General features: G+C 36.0%; 1 protein-coding gene across 1 annotated transcript in view; it reads left to right on the top strand.

Moving 5' to 3' along the window:
• The window catches only part of MYO3A (myosin IIIA), a 113,989-nt gene that overhangs the window by 64,760 nt on the left and 33,927 nt on the right, over nucleotides 1-15,302 (top strand). The window contains exons 17-21 of the mRNA XM_035319448.1: nucleotides 1,885-2,011; nucleotides 2,964-3,174; nucleotides 5,299-5,446; nucleotides 13,086-13,239; nucleotides 14,119-14,207. Coding sequence (XP_035175339.1) covers nucleotides 1,885-2,011; nucleotides 2,964-3,174; nucleotides 5,299-5,446; nucleotides 13,086-13,239; nucleotides 14,119-14,207 — 729 coding nt within the window. The remainder of the gene's footprint in view (nucleotides 1-1,884; nucleotides 2,012-2,963; nucleotides 3,175-5,298; nucleotides 5,447-13,085; nucleotides 13,240-14,118; nucleotides 14,208-15,302) is intronic.

Below are 15,302 nucleotides of genomic sequence, written 5' to 3'. Positions count from 1 at the left end.
GGAGCGATAGCTATTGCCAGAAATTAGAATTTGTGTGTGCAGAGACAACTTCATTTCATTGAGGAAAAAGATACTATAAATAGTGAGTTCCTTTTCTAAGTTCACTTCTTAGTAGTGCAGCCTTAAGCTTTGACATTCATCCCAGTGCAGAGAAAGATCAATATATATGCATGTTTTGTGTTTCATTAGCAGAAAACATTGTGTAGAATATCTTACTCACTCCAACTGAAACTGAGACCTAAAGAATGCTTTATTTCTTTTAAATTTGTTTTTAACTGAATGACAGACTTTCACGGTAACTACTGTCAGTACTCTCAGTGTTAAAATCAGACTGTTTTGTTTCAGGCTGCATGGCAAAATTAATAGAAAAGACTGGCTGAGGTGCACGGTAATCATGCTGTATAAGACAGATCAAGCCAGACTTAAAACACGCTGGAAAAGGGCACAGAAATGTCAGCAGCAATACATATTGTACAGCATAATGGCAGAAGTTAAGCTATCCATTTCTTTGCATTTTATGTGTCCCTAAGCTTAAAATGAAAACAATTGCTTAAAACCTACAGAAACTGTGAGGCAATTATCCTGAGCATAATTTTTCAGAGTGAGATGGTCTAGTTTGTCCTGCTGTCACTGGAATAATTAATTTATTAACTGCTAGATTAACTTCTGAAAGTGCTGAAAACAAGATCAAGTCTTTAAGAGCAATTAAGGATTTTATCTGAGTAAATGATGCCTGATGTGGTACCAACAAACTTTTGAATATTAGGAAAAAGTGCTGGAATTATGAAGAGTCCATCATTATACTAATCAAATTTATAAAAGTGCTTCTTGTAAAACTACTATAAAACTTACTAAACTGCTATTTATAAAATATACTATTACTCTGTGCCTCAGAATATATAGTATCACAGATTTCTAGCTTAAAATCTAGCGTGCTTTACAGGAACACCTCAGCATTTCTAAGCAGAAAGTACTCACAGATCATCAAGTATACTGATAAATGTTCACAGTTCAGGTGAAAATTCACAGCTGAAAAATCACAGTTTGAATCTAAGTCAAACCTGCAATGAAATGTTTTCTGTGAAAACATTATTTCATTAATTGCAAATATGATTTTATCCTATGTAATTGCTTTAAATTGTTTACTGTATGTTTCACTTCATGTCCAGACAAATACTAACCCTATTTCTAGGTAGAATCCCTGTTCAGAACCTACTAAACCATTTGAAATCTATAGATGTTTAAATATGTTTAAATACAGTCCATACCGAAGTGCTATGGTGAGTACCCAATTCCTAAGTGACATTTTGAGGAGTAAAGTGCTTTGCTAAATAGAGATGTGAGGTCTCATTCTTCTCCCAGTGAAGCTCTTTTTCCAATGACACCGACAGGAGCTGTTGTGGACCTGTTAATGTGGGGTACTTTGTTTCTGTTATCCAAGAAACTTCAATACAGATTTTTTTTATATTTTTGATGATCTAGGTATTACATTTTCAGACAAGGCTGTGCCTGCAGACACAGTAAAGGCTATATATAAATACCCTCTGAATTTCTTCTGTGCATAGAATTATGCTTACCACTGTTTTGAGCTTCCCCTACTCCATGTCAATCCTGTCTGTAGACAAGTGTAGAAGAGAGATTAGGCCATAGTTTGTCTTGCCATCTCTGGATGCCTTATGCGTGAAAGACTATGTTGAGTACAGACCAGGTAATAATTGCTAAGGAAAGTATTCCTAAAAGAAGGGGTCATGTGGCAGACAGCAATAGAGAGTGATTGTTCCACGTGTAGGAAACACATGGCAGAACAGCATGCCCATCACAAAAACCAAAGTGACAAACTTGTCAGGCTATTAAGCGTTACATCTTTTTTAATATACTTTTCAGGAACTTGGAAGTGTGTACAGTGTTCTGGCTGCCATTTTAAATGTGGGGAACATTGAATTTTCTACAGTGGTGTCTGAACATATGATTGACAAGAGCAACATTTCCAATCCAGTAGCCCTTGAGAACTGTGAGTTTTTTCTTGATTTAACATTGTATTCTTTTAGCATTTTAGTAGCAAATGTTATTGCAAGAAAGTTATCAGTGAAGACTTTATTCACATGGAAATTTTGCAAGAATAATTAAAAGTTGAAGTTAGATTAATTCCAAGCCCACCTGAATTCAAATGTAGAAAGAAAAATACCCAATTTATGCACCTTATTCTGGCATTCAGGAAACATGACTAATACTGCAGATGCTTGAAAAGAAAATATTTGGAATTTTTCCAAGGTTATTTGAACGTTTGATGGAGAACATCATTAACATTTTGAATATCTTTTTGTTTTGTTTTGTTTTCAGTTTCTTTTTTAGTTTCTCATTACTTGTTCCCTGCATGTACATGTTGAACTATAGCTCACTAATTATTTGGAAGGGATATCTTACATTATAGGTTGCAAGGAAGCAGAGGAGGGGAAGAGGCAAAGATTCTCAAGGAAGTTCCTACTCATTACAGCTGGGGAGTAAATGAAGTCTTAATGCTGTATTTTCCACATTTTCACATCATAGAAAAATATCATGCAACTGGGAAAGAAGCAACCCTTTTTTGGAGCAAAGGACAGCTGCAGATTATAGGGATGGATTATAACTGAGAGGGCTATTGAGACCTCACAGCTTTCAAGCTCCTGACATAGTCACTGAGATTCCCTAGCATTTCTCCATAGACAGTTTGGAGAAGCAGTCTCCTTGATGGAGCAATTTAGAACACCTAAAGGCCTCTGGTTTGAATCACTTGCTGGCTACAGTGGAAGGTAGGAAGGCTGGTGACAAAATTAGGTACTGACTATTGGTTGGTGTGAACACCCTTGTTTGTCATAGTTTAAGGCTGTGACTTGGCCTTATTTCGTAAGACTTGCAGCCTTGATTGCAAACATGCATGTTTTTTCTTCAGAAGTCTGCCTCTGATCTGTGACCTTACTTCCCAGGTGCATCCTTGCTGTGTATTCAGGCAGATGAACTGCAAGAGGCACTTACCTCTCACTGCGTAGTAACTCGAGGAGAAACAATTATTCGTCCCAACACTGTGGAAAAAGCCACGGATGTCAGAGATGCCATGGCCAAAGCACTCTATGGGCGCCTCTTTAGCTGGATAGTCAATCGCATCAATACTCTTCTCAAACCTGACAAACATTTAAGGTAAAGAAGCCTTTTCAGAATAAAGAGAGATTTTTCTGTAGAAGTATTGTCTACACTGGAGCATTTAGTGTTCTCATCCTACTTTTCTCTGCTACTTTTTTATTTATGACAGCACTGTTAAAATACTTTTAATCCTATTTATGTTATGCAGTGATAATACAGTAGATAAGGACAGCACAGGCATCTGGTTTTTTCCTGTTTAACTTTTACTCATTTAACCCTTTGTAAATTATGTGTAATTGTATTGAAATTACATGCTAACTATTTTTTCCCTTATACCATTTACTCTTAATAGTCAGGTTAACTCTTTCATTCATCTGTTGATTACATAGGTTAAACTCTGCTCTTATTTGCACCCATGTTGTTGCTTATGTTGCAGTATTTATGAGTGGTTATACATACATATATGAGTAGTTTCTGAACACATTTACTAAGATTAATGTCCACTCTATCCTTACAGAGTGAGATTTGAACATACACACAAAAAAGATACTGGGAATGAGGATATGATACCTTTGGCAAATTAACTGAAGAAGAAATTACACAGCTTACATTGTAGATTCTGTAGGTCAGGACCCTCTCTGGCTGCTAATAGCAGAGAAAAGGCATGAATTTATAACTACTTGAAATGGAATACCAACAACAAATAGCTTTGCAAATCTGGATTTCCTGGAGACATATATATATATTATTTTTTGTGGTAACATCAGATTAAAGTCAAGGCTGCAATCCTAAAATCTGTCCAAACTTTCAAATATTTGGTTACAGCAGAACAGCACTAAACAGAATTTTAATCAGTAAATAAAAGATTTAAATGCATGATAGATGGGCAGCACTACTAATCTGTGTGCCTCTCTCATGTGCCTGTTGCAGAGTCCTTTTCAAATTGAATACTTACCATGCTGGTGAGGAAGGAGAAAGTTTGACCTGAAATATTCACTATACAAGAACAACAAACAAACAAACAAAAAAAAAAGCAACAAAAAAGTCTTCTAGTTGTTATGGTAGTAATATATTTTTATTTGCTATCTTTTTGTAATTAGCTCTGGTAAGGAACTGGAAGGAAACACAAATTGCAGCAGAAAGATCACCAGAAATGTAATTTCCAGACAGATAAAATAGTCACGAATATAGGTCAAAATGAGTAAATGTCTTTGGTCCCTCCAGCATGAAACAATGCAATTCATGAGATGCTATTCAATGCAATTCTCAAAGATGCTATTCAAATATAGCATTCAAAGTGCTGTTCATTAGTATCTTGAAGCTCCTTCTCCATATCCAATTTCTTACACTTTTTATGAAAAGAAAGGAAAGTCATTAAAGATAGCCCCTCCAAGGTAGCTACAGATAGAATGTGGTTTTTATTTTAATTTAGCTTGGAAAAAACTGCTAATGTCAACTATAGGTTGTTATTAAATGAGATTGTTATTTTTTTGTTTCAGCAAGTGATTAGAGATATTAGAGGGTTGTTACAATTGCAGAAATGACTACATATTCCTCAAAATGTCTTAGTTAAAATTTCAAACTGAAGTTTTTACTGGTAGTACTTTTCTGGAACTTAATTGGTAATTTAAATCCATGTCACATTCTGGTACTCAATACTAGGAGTAGTTATTAGATGCATAGAAGGTCTAGCTATTCATTTTTCAGATTTTCATGTTAAAATAAGCAGTTTTAATTGCTATGAATAAGAAATATGAAGAAATATTATCTGATGTCATCAATCTTTAATTTCAAGTTATGACTGAGTAATGCCTGCTTTATTATAACAGAAATTTGCATGTTGTTTCTGTACCAAGTCAGCTTTTTACAACAGATTATTAACTAGCAAATATTAGTTTAAAAATAAATTGTAAATCTTCCATACACTCATCAGTTGACTCAGTCATTATGTATTTCAGTGTATTTGGTCTGCAAATACAGATATCTTTGAATTTATGTGCATTTATTGTATTTCAAATAAAAATGAATTGTTATTTTAAGAAAAATCTGGTTTAGCAAAAACTATCCTGTTCAACTGCTGTATAGGTTTGTCCTATTATGTGCTTTCATGAAACAGTAATGAAGATAGTCTCTATAAAATAATTAAGGTACAACAATAAAAAAATTATTTAATATTTACAGTGGAAATGATGATGGTTTGAACATTGGAATTCTTGATATCTTTGGCTTTGAGAATTTCAAAAAAAATTCGTTTGAACAACTCTGTATCAACATTGCCAATGAACAAATCCAGTTCTACTTCAATCAACATGTCTTTGCCTGGGAACAGGTATGTCTTGAATATTTTGATAAAGCTTCAGTATTGCTGAACATATAAAAGCTTGTCTCAGGAAATTACACTGTTCCTTCTCCGTAGTAGGTCATAAATTGCAGATTATAACAAATGTTTTCTGAGTATGCATTATGTGAAGCACTGTTGGATTGCTATTTGCAAGTAAAACGTCTGCAAAAAATACATTAAACTTGAAATGTACAGTATCTAAGCAACATAACACAGTGATAATCAGACTGATGCAAATGCAGTGCTGTTTTTCCGAGGAATAACATGAGTGATGTAGTGTATGGTTCCACAGTAAAAACATAAATGAGTGGTAACATAATTTTTAAATGCAGTGTTCATAATAGCTTACTAATAAGCTTAATGAACACTGAAATTCCATTAATAAAAACTGAAAATTTCACACTTAATTTGTTCTTGTTCAGGAACTAGATCATCTAAGCTAAATCATGATGGATTTAATTTAAATAATTTGATGTGAAACAGAGAAAAGGAACAGAATTTTAACTATAATAGTTTATGAAATTGAAAAGGACAGTGGAAAAAAAAAAGATTATCTCAACTTTCTAAATAATTCCATTAAAATAATTTTAAAATCATTATTCAATATTGTTATTTGAAGAAATTACATATCTGGGGAAAAAATAACAATCTCAGTGAAAACAGATATATATCAGAATGCTGAACAGTCAAAAACAGAACAGTCAACATTCACATTTTAGGTGAAATAATACTTTATTTGTTTTATTGAAATTATTTATTTTATGATCCATGGAGCAAACTCCTCCTGAATACTAATTTTAATTATTAGTAGAAAAAGAGTATTTTGTCAGTTTTAATCACTGCTGGTTTTAGGGATGAGACAGTTAGAAGTTTTGAATGTGTCTAGGTATGCAGGTATGTACATGTATGTGTTGTCAGTCTATTGGTCTGAAGAGGATTTTGATTTTAATTGGTCACAGTTTTTTTTTTCCTGTTTTGAATTGATTCAGGAAATGTTGTCTTGCCCTTTTAGATTTTGTAGTTGTTTTTATAGATTTAGGGGGGAAGATATCTCAGTCACAAGTCTTTCCTTTTCTTTAATAAGACCTAAGAGAAAAATTAGCCTAATTACTTAGGTGTCTTCTTTCCAGAGTGCATTAATTCACATTAAAAGAGCTCTTGGCTACTGCTGTTTCTAACAGCTTGAAATTGAAATAGGACAGACTGATGAATAGTTCAGTCCACGCACTGACCTGGTCCCGTGGATTTGCATGTTTTCGACTTTGCTCATAAGTTCCCTGACTTGATCATCTTCCACTATGGGTACATCTTCCTTGCTCCAGACTTTACCTCTGGTCTCAGGAACCTGGAATTGCTGAAGGCAAGAAAGGCAAGGATTAAAAAAAAAAAAAAAAAAAAAGAGTGGTTATTTTGCTACCGAGGAGATTGGGGGAAAAATGAACTGATTTTGACAACATATTGTTTACCCATTTCTCCTTGTAGGAAATATGTATGACAATAGAAGTACCTCATGGAACAGGAAGATCTTTATTTACAAAATTGCTGTTTCATTTGGACCCACTCACACTCATTCTCTCATAGATTTCATTGGCTCACATCCTCACACCCACATAGAAAACACAAAATATGTGTGTATTAAAGTGGATCATTTGCGAGCCACAGAGAGAATAAAGGACACAACTGGAAAGTCTTCATCATGTCTCTTGGGTTCTTCTTGCTGAAACAATTTTTGGAAAGATCTTTTACACCCTTTATGAGTCAGTAGTTGTTATGGGGCTGTTCTTTGCCTCAGAACCTTTCTTCCACCTCTATAAGACAGGTCATTATCTGATTTTGCTCATTTGGTATATATACAACTTTAGGACTACAGTCTGTTTCCTTGGTGGGCTCATAGGAAAAGGAAAGGTATATGTAACTTCATAATACTGGCTTGTAGCAGCTTCCAAAGACATCACTACAGAAGTGCAGAATGAGCTGTTTACATTATGTTCATACAAGTACAGGTGTAAATCCCCACTGCCTCAGACCCAGGAAATGACAAATGTATTATTATTCTTCATTACAAGCCAATGGCAAAGGATAATTTGCAGTATGATTCATAGTCATTATAAGACATAACTTTTCACTTGTCTATAACATGGTTGTTCCAGTTTTACATCACAAAGAAAGTCTTTGAGAAAGCAGATGGTTTCAGCGTCTTTTCTGTTCATTGTAATGATTCTTCTGTGTTAGCACCAGCAATGTACTTTAATTGCAAGTACAGACCATACCTGCAGACAAATCAGAGAAAGCTATTTGCAGGAAAATATATATATATTAATATATATATATATATATATTAAAGAGCCTAATAAGCCATGATTTCATAACTAAGGAAGGTGAATCATTTTTTATCAAGGTAAGCAATGAAAGCCAATACTAAATGAATTCATGAGACTAAATTTTACTTTCAGTGTTGCAGGTAACATGTTTTTAGCATTGTCAGAGTTTTTTTTTTCTTGTATCTGAACCTGAAATGCGATCACAGCTTTGCTTTCCTCAGAGGTGTGGCTTACTGAAATGTAGCCTCAGCAGTGGTAGGAATAGTATGTTAGAATCTGGTCAAAGGTCTTGAGCTTTGTTGTTCAGGAGGTTCCCCAGATAGCCTCTCTGAAGAGCTTCATTACCATACGAAGATGCCCTTCTGTATGGGCAAATTACAGAGAGCAGTAACCCATGACCCTTCAGGAATGAGCACCCTCATTGCAGTTGTCTCAAAAGAATGAATGAATGTCGTATGTCTTACGTAGCACATGTTTACTGGAGTGACATAAGTGGACCAAAAAATGATGTGGACACAAATATGATTAAACATACCAAAATATAGTGTATAGTACCATTCCCACTCACTGATCTGAGAAAAAATGGTCTTGCTGCTTGTTTATCAAGACCAGTAGATGAGAGAAGTAATGTGGTAATGTGTAAGGAAGGGTAATATTTAAGGAAGAACAGCCTCTGGTTTCCCTAAGGAAGAGTTTATTTTTTCCCATGGATGACCATGGACCTCTGATTATAGGAGGTTTTCTCCTTTAGCTTTTGTTCGTTTCTCCTTTAACTTTTTTTGCACCAAATGATGCTGAAAATTTTCTACAGGAATAAAAGTTACAAAGAGAATTGCTCAGTATTCAAAAATCCATTATACTAAATGTTTTCCATAGCATTTAATGTCATTGTTATACTCCTAATGTGGTTTTGTTAGTTTTCAATAATCTTTTCCAACTTTTTGGTGTATACCATGTATGTCAAAGATGAGGTGAACAGACAGAAAAAATAGGTTCACAAAGGGATGCTTCTGGTTATTGTAATAAAGTTTCATGTAGAATATAAATACTTTCCTACCGTGTGCCCACACTTTTCCAGTCCAAAATTATGTATGGCCCCACATCAATATTTGCAGAACCAATGCAGAATAATAGAAAATATTTTGTGGTTTCTTTCTCTTCTAAAGGACTTCAAAAGTCAGTGTTTGTGTAAATGGTATTGCAACACCACTGAGGCTACATCTGTGCCTCTTGTGGGGTGTTCAGCAGTCACAGGGTCTGCCTCTGCCCAAGTCTAATTGTGTGGTGGCAACTGGAATGATTGCTCCTATTCTGTGATGGAAAATAATAATCTGAAATTTGGATTCATGGATGAATATGTAGATTAGAATGAGATAAAATGTTTAGTTTGGCTATTTAATATTTAAATGTTATAATGATTTTGAATCAGTTTGAGTGGAAATCAAAACCTTGTGAGAAAACATCATATAATTTTCTTGAATTAAAAGGAATAATTACACTTCATAATGAATTTTCCCCTATCATGCAGGTCTAAAGAACTAAGAGGATGAGGTATAAACCATTCAGCAGCACCCCTCTCAGACCTTGGTTCCAGATTTAACAAAGCACATAAGCTCCATCTCCAATTTGGTTCCCAATTCACCTTTGGCTTCCTAAACTAAAGTTGGAGCTAAAATACTTTGTTGGATCTCAGCCTACTTCAGTGGTACAACTAATACCATGTTGTCAGAGATTGCCCATCATGTGCTTTTTCATGAACAGAGATCGAGTCTGCCTAGAAACTTCCAAGGGACACTGCTTATATAGCAAAATTAAAGGCATTTATTCTTTATTGTTGAGTAAATATTTGTATTTAAGAATAAAATAGTTTAGGCCTGAATACAATCTCCTTACCCTAATTTAAGAGAAAGTCTGAGTATAGCCTAAGCTAGTTTAGATTCCCTGTAGGCCATGGAGACAAACAGGTAGATCTCTGTCTCCGCTGACTGGGGAGGTAATGTGGGCTCTCAAATCAGTCACTTCTTTTATGTATATATTGTTAGGTGGAATGAATGCTGGTGCGAGCTTTTGTTAGGTTAACAGTAAGCAAAGGAGAAATTTTGTGCCTTCAGTCCTGTCCTTCATGGTGTTTCTCTAACATGGAGGCTACTGTACTCATGTAAGTTAATTCTCTGCTAGCTCCCTGCTCTGCAGGTAACATTGTCCAGCCAGCCAGCTTTCCCATTTCTTTCTCATTTGGGATTCTTCTATAAAAATTAAACAGTGCATAGTTAAATATCTAAAATATTTTGGAAATTGGAAAGTTTACTGTCAGTTAGAATGATTCTACTCTGCATTTTATATATGCAATGTGGGTTTTTTTGTTTTGTTTTGTTGTTTGTTTTTACATTCATGTAGCAATCTTCTACTTTAAGCTGGAAAATGTTTATTTTGAACAACTCTCTGGTGTTCTATTTAAACCAAAGTGCCATTGTACCACATTCTCAGAAAAATTGTATTACTTTTTTTAAAATTATAATTATTAAGCATGAAGATAATTTCCTGATGTATCTAATGATTCTTTTGTTATTAAGTGAAACCAGGCTGCACAAGCTAATATTACCTAGTTTTGATCACAGAGAAGTCACCATAAAATACTGAGATGAGATAGGAGCCCAAGTATAAGTGTAACTCAGTCATTCCTTTTGACATCCCATCTATAGGAATACTGTCTAGTGGGTTATGCTTTAGAATTTCAATGAGCAGCTGCTATTTTAAGGATCCTTCTTGTCATAAAACATCATGGGAGATTACGGCATCCTGTAGCTGATTCAGCTTATTAATTCAAATAAGATCTATTTCATTACAGTTTCATGATGTGCATCATGAAAGCTTTTCTGCTTGCTGCTTGTATCTTAATAATATGGTTGAAGACCAACAATTTCATAAGAAAACGTAATGTGGTATCTCTTAATTCTGAGCCATCTGTCATGCTGATGCCTGGAAGACTTGGTTATCAGCCATCCTCCAGGAGCCCATGGGAAGTGATGAAGTGAACTCACTCCATATCCTACTGGGCAGATGGTAGCATTACAGAAACTGTCAGCACTGACATCCCATTTAGTTGTCAGGGTGCAGGCACAAAAAGCTGAGTGGTCACATACACCAAAGTCTTTGAAGGTCAGGCCTTGTGCATTGGCAGTGCAGGAAGGGGGAGCAAATGTTGCTGCCGTGGTGTTGTAGAACAGCTATTGAAGAATTCCTTTCAGTTTTCAAGCAGATTTCCTCTATCAGTTATCTTTGCCAGCCATTCTCACAAGCACTTGAAGTAGGAAAAAATCAATCATTGGGTGTGTTGTCTAAGAGAGCTTCTTTGAGGAGTCAGAGAGTCACTGAAACACTCGTTTCTGAAAGATGCATCCAGAGCAGTATCTTCTGCAATATCTTCCCTTTTCCCCCTTGATAAGAGCAGTCCTGATAACCCTGAGCAGTAACAGCTGGTTCCATGAATGTAACATCCGTGTCTCCATACAGCCATAGCCCTTGGTTAAGCTGTCCCTACGCGAGTGTTATCTTTGGGAGATAACACAGACTCATTCCTTTCCTGCCACTAGCTCCTACAGGTATATAATTAACTTCTTACCTATATCAGTGATACATTTATTACTCTTCTGTCTTGTTCTGCTACTCAGATCGTTGATTAAAATGAGAAGCAAAACTCCACCTGTCCACTGCTCCAGGGGAAAAGTGAATGAAGTTACTGTTACGCACCTGAGATGCAGAGCCTTCATGGGTCTGTAGGAGAGACTCTTACTGTTCACACCCTTGTATGAACATATAGACTGAGCCATAATCTATCCTTTGAATTAAGAGCATCCTGAGTAGTTAGATCAATCTGGATAATAGAAAAGTTTAGGTATATATTCTCTCTCAAATGGATCAGCGGATCTATTTAGGTCAGTATTTCCAGGACAGTGTTATTGATTTTTTTTCATTTTACAATTTCTCTCTGGCTTAGAGATGAAGAGGTATGAAGTCTAATAATGTGTGCTTTTCTGTTGTATATGGCAGTTAACTGCTTTTTGAAACACTCCGTGTGCTGCCTTCTTCACTCACCCTTGACTGCCATTCAGACTCAAGTGAATGACACATAATGAAAGGTCATTGGGGTTAGAGGTCTTTGAACTCATTAATATTAGCCATCATTCACGTTCATGATACTCAATTTACAATGAATTCAGGATAGCACAACTGTGACATTACATCATAAATTAATAAAACACTTCTATAAAGTCCTATCCTTTGGAAGAGAGATGTTTTTTTTTAAATAGATCAAAAGGCTTAATTACATGTTTCATAATGTGGGGAGCAGTCCACACAGGACTGAAGGTAGCCCTGGTATATATGGGAGCACTGTGCAATGGGTAACTGCTACTGCATAGGTAATACAGGCAAAAATTATGGAGGGGTGGCAGTCCCTAGAGCATCCTTCTCTTTGTAAATCCACGCCTGTCCTCTGACATGCTGAAGGATTAAAGAAAGTCATTCTTCTATTCATCACATATAGTTTAACTGATTTTCAAGATTTTCAAGAAAAAAAACATTGCAACACACCATGGACACAGCTTACATGGACACAGGTTACACTCAGTCTCAATGAGAAGTCAAGGTTATTTGCAGTCTTCAGCAAAGAAAAAAAATCTCCTTTATCATTTTTTAATCATGCTGAATATTTTTCTGCATTTCCTTAAAAGCAGTAAAAATATTGTACAGGTCAACCTGAGACAATTTATTTTTTTTTAGAAAGTATATGCAGCATCCTTCTCAAAGTAAGAGCTTTTCCAGGTGTTTGAGGATGGGAGTCAAGCAGTTGAGGCCTCTTTAATCTCAAGTCACTTTTGCAAATCTTGGCCACTGTACATCAGATAGATCTAAGCAATAAATTGGGAATGTAAATATAGCTCCAGATGATTAAGGAATATCTGTTACACTGCAGACCAGGGGAGTAAGTAGAGACTGAAATCCCTATTTGCAAACACTATACTTTCAGCACTACAAGTCTGCTTTTTAGCTCTTGCATATTCCTAGGAAGCATCTTTACCAACAATGCCACTGGAAGCCCTTAAATACCCAAAGGCAAAGTAAAATCTATAGCTTGGCAGTGTGATACTTCCCAGATGGCATTGGTTCCACTAAAACCTTGATGTCTTTAGCCTCTTGGCATACTTATCCATGTAGTTTTAATTTGCTACAATTGACCATTCATGAACTATTTTCTGGAGTGTTCCTGTATACATTGATAAAATGTGCCTTGTTGCTTGTTACAGAATGAGTATTTATATGAAGGTGTTGATGCAAGAGTTATAGAATATGAAGACAACAGACCACTCTTAGATATGTTCCTGCAGAAACCAATGGGTTTGTTATCCCTGCTGGATGAGGAAAGTCGATTCCCACAAGCAACAGATCAGACACTTGTAGGTAAGTTTATGGTTTATTTAAAAGTTTTGTAGGATGTTTCCCTGTTACGTTTCTTTTTGCTGTGTCCAGTTTGGGGTATATGCTAGCTATGTATTTTCAGTGAGCCCAAATTTCAATGTCACAGTATATTTCAGGGAGGCATGCATGCAAGGATGGAAATATCTTTGAAGTTGATTTAGGAAACATGATGAGTATAAATGAACCTAAGCTGCAGGTCCACATTTTTAATTCTTCTGCCTTCAGGAATTTTTATCTACAGGGCTTAAAAAATAAAGATCAAACTGAACTAGAACTCTAGGTTCATATGCCAAGATGCTCAGCCGTAAAGTTCAGCTCTGAGAGTTTCAATGAACCATATCTGAACAACGATTTTAGTATTCTTTAAGGATAGTGACTGCAAACCTGCTTCAGTGTCCTTCAGCAAATTATGTGTCTTATTCTTTCTATCCAGAAATTAAAATTAAAACATCTGAATATGTTGTAATTTCGATCTTGATAATCTCAGTGCTTATAAGTCTCCAGTATGGAGCCTTGGTAAATGATTCCTCACAGTTCCCCAGTGTGGTAGGAAAGATTACTAAATACATGAAGATCAAAAGCTTAGAAAGGTAAATGATTTTCTGAGGTCACACATTAAAAAGTGGTAAAAAGAAAATAACTGATTCAAGAGCTCCCATATTCTCCACACAATGCCTTTTGTTACAAGAACATTTTGCTTCCTTTTTTCCATAAAAACATCAGTCTGTTTTGTGTCACTGCATTGTCTGAGCAGTTAGGCAATATCTTTAAAGGGATCTGGCTTCAGAAGACAGTTATTAGAGAATAACTCCAGTAAGATAAACTTAACTCCAGTAAGATAAACTATGTGTTTCCTTCCAGAAAAGTTTGAAGACAATTTGAAGTCAAAGTATTTTTGGAGACCCAAAAGAGTAGATCTAACCTTTGGGATTTATCATTATGCAGGAAAGGTAAGAGACCTAATGATATTGGTTGGAGACTGGGGAACTGTAGGGCTGGAAGGAAATGGAAGAGGTCAGCTGAGTTGGTTCTCAGCCGTTATCTACTCAGACCTGACATGGAAATGTTGGCAGTGCCATACACCTCAAAAGTAAATTGAAAATGTATTTTCTTTCACACACACATACACACAAAATCAATAACAGAGCTGATTTTTTTCGTAAATGTCACCAAGTAAATGAACTGACTGTATTATAGTAGAACCAAAAAATCACCATTATGTAACACAACTCAGAGCTTCTTGCCCTAGCTCCTCTAAGTCTTCTGCTGTGTTTTCTCCCTCTGCTTCAAATCAGGCTCCTGCTCCATTCTTTCTCCCTTTTAGCACAAATCCTAACTCATTCACCCCATCAGGCTTACTTCTTAGTCCTGTACTTTGTCATCAGCCAGACAGTGCAAGCCCTGCCTTCTGCTTCATTTGATGAGCAGTATCTTGCTCTCTTCTACTAGGTGACTTGTTGCATATGCCTTTACAACCTCAGGAGGAGTTGATGTGCTGAGGCAAGATGCCACTGATGAGCTGAACCTTGCCTTGTGGAAGCACTATCTCCCACTTCCTTTTGAGCTCTTTTCAGGGGTATAGATAGGGCATCCCTGTCTCACATGGGAAATTATATTGTGCCTCTGTAGTACTGGAGCAGTTGGCCTGGAAAGAGGCAACATCCTGCCCATCAGCTTATGGAAGATAACTTGCCCCTTGTATAACACACCCAGCTAGAAAAGAGCAGGGGTGACTCCTCTGAACCTCATCTCCAACTGTCTTACATTTCATGAGTGTGGCATATATCACTGCTGAGGAGCAGGGAGCCATCTCTGCCTGTACCACTCCTGATACCAGCCACTGAAGTTGGGGATGCCACCAGCCCTTTCCAGTGTTGAACAACATTCTTCATTAGGACGTTTCTCCTGCCAACTAACTTAAATTTCTGTTGCTGTGATTTAATTCATTACTTTTAGTCCCCTTTACCTGGAGAATATTTTTTCCTCTTCCTTTACAAGATTTTATTTTATTTTATTTTATTTTATTTTATTTTATTTTATTTTAT

The sequence above is a fragment of the Oxyura jamaicensis genome, chromosome 2 (assembly GCF_011077185.1).
Source record: "Oxyura jamaicensis isolate SHBP4307 breed ruddy duck chromosome 2, BPBGC_Ojam_1.0, whole genome shotgun sequence".
In the NCBI taxonomy this organism is placed as follows: domain Eukaryota; kingdom Metazoa; phylum Chordata; class Aves; order Anseriformes; family Anatidae; genus Oxyura; species Oxyura jamaicensis.
The sequence above is the reverse complement of the archived record's forward strand: the minus strand, read 5'-3'. Positions and strand labels throughout refer to the sequence as shown.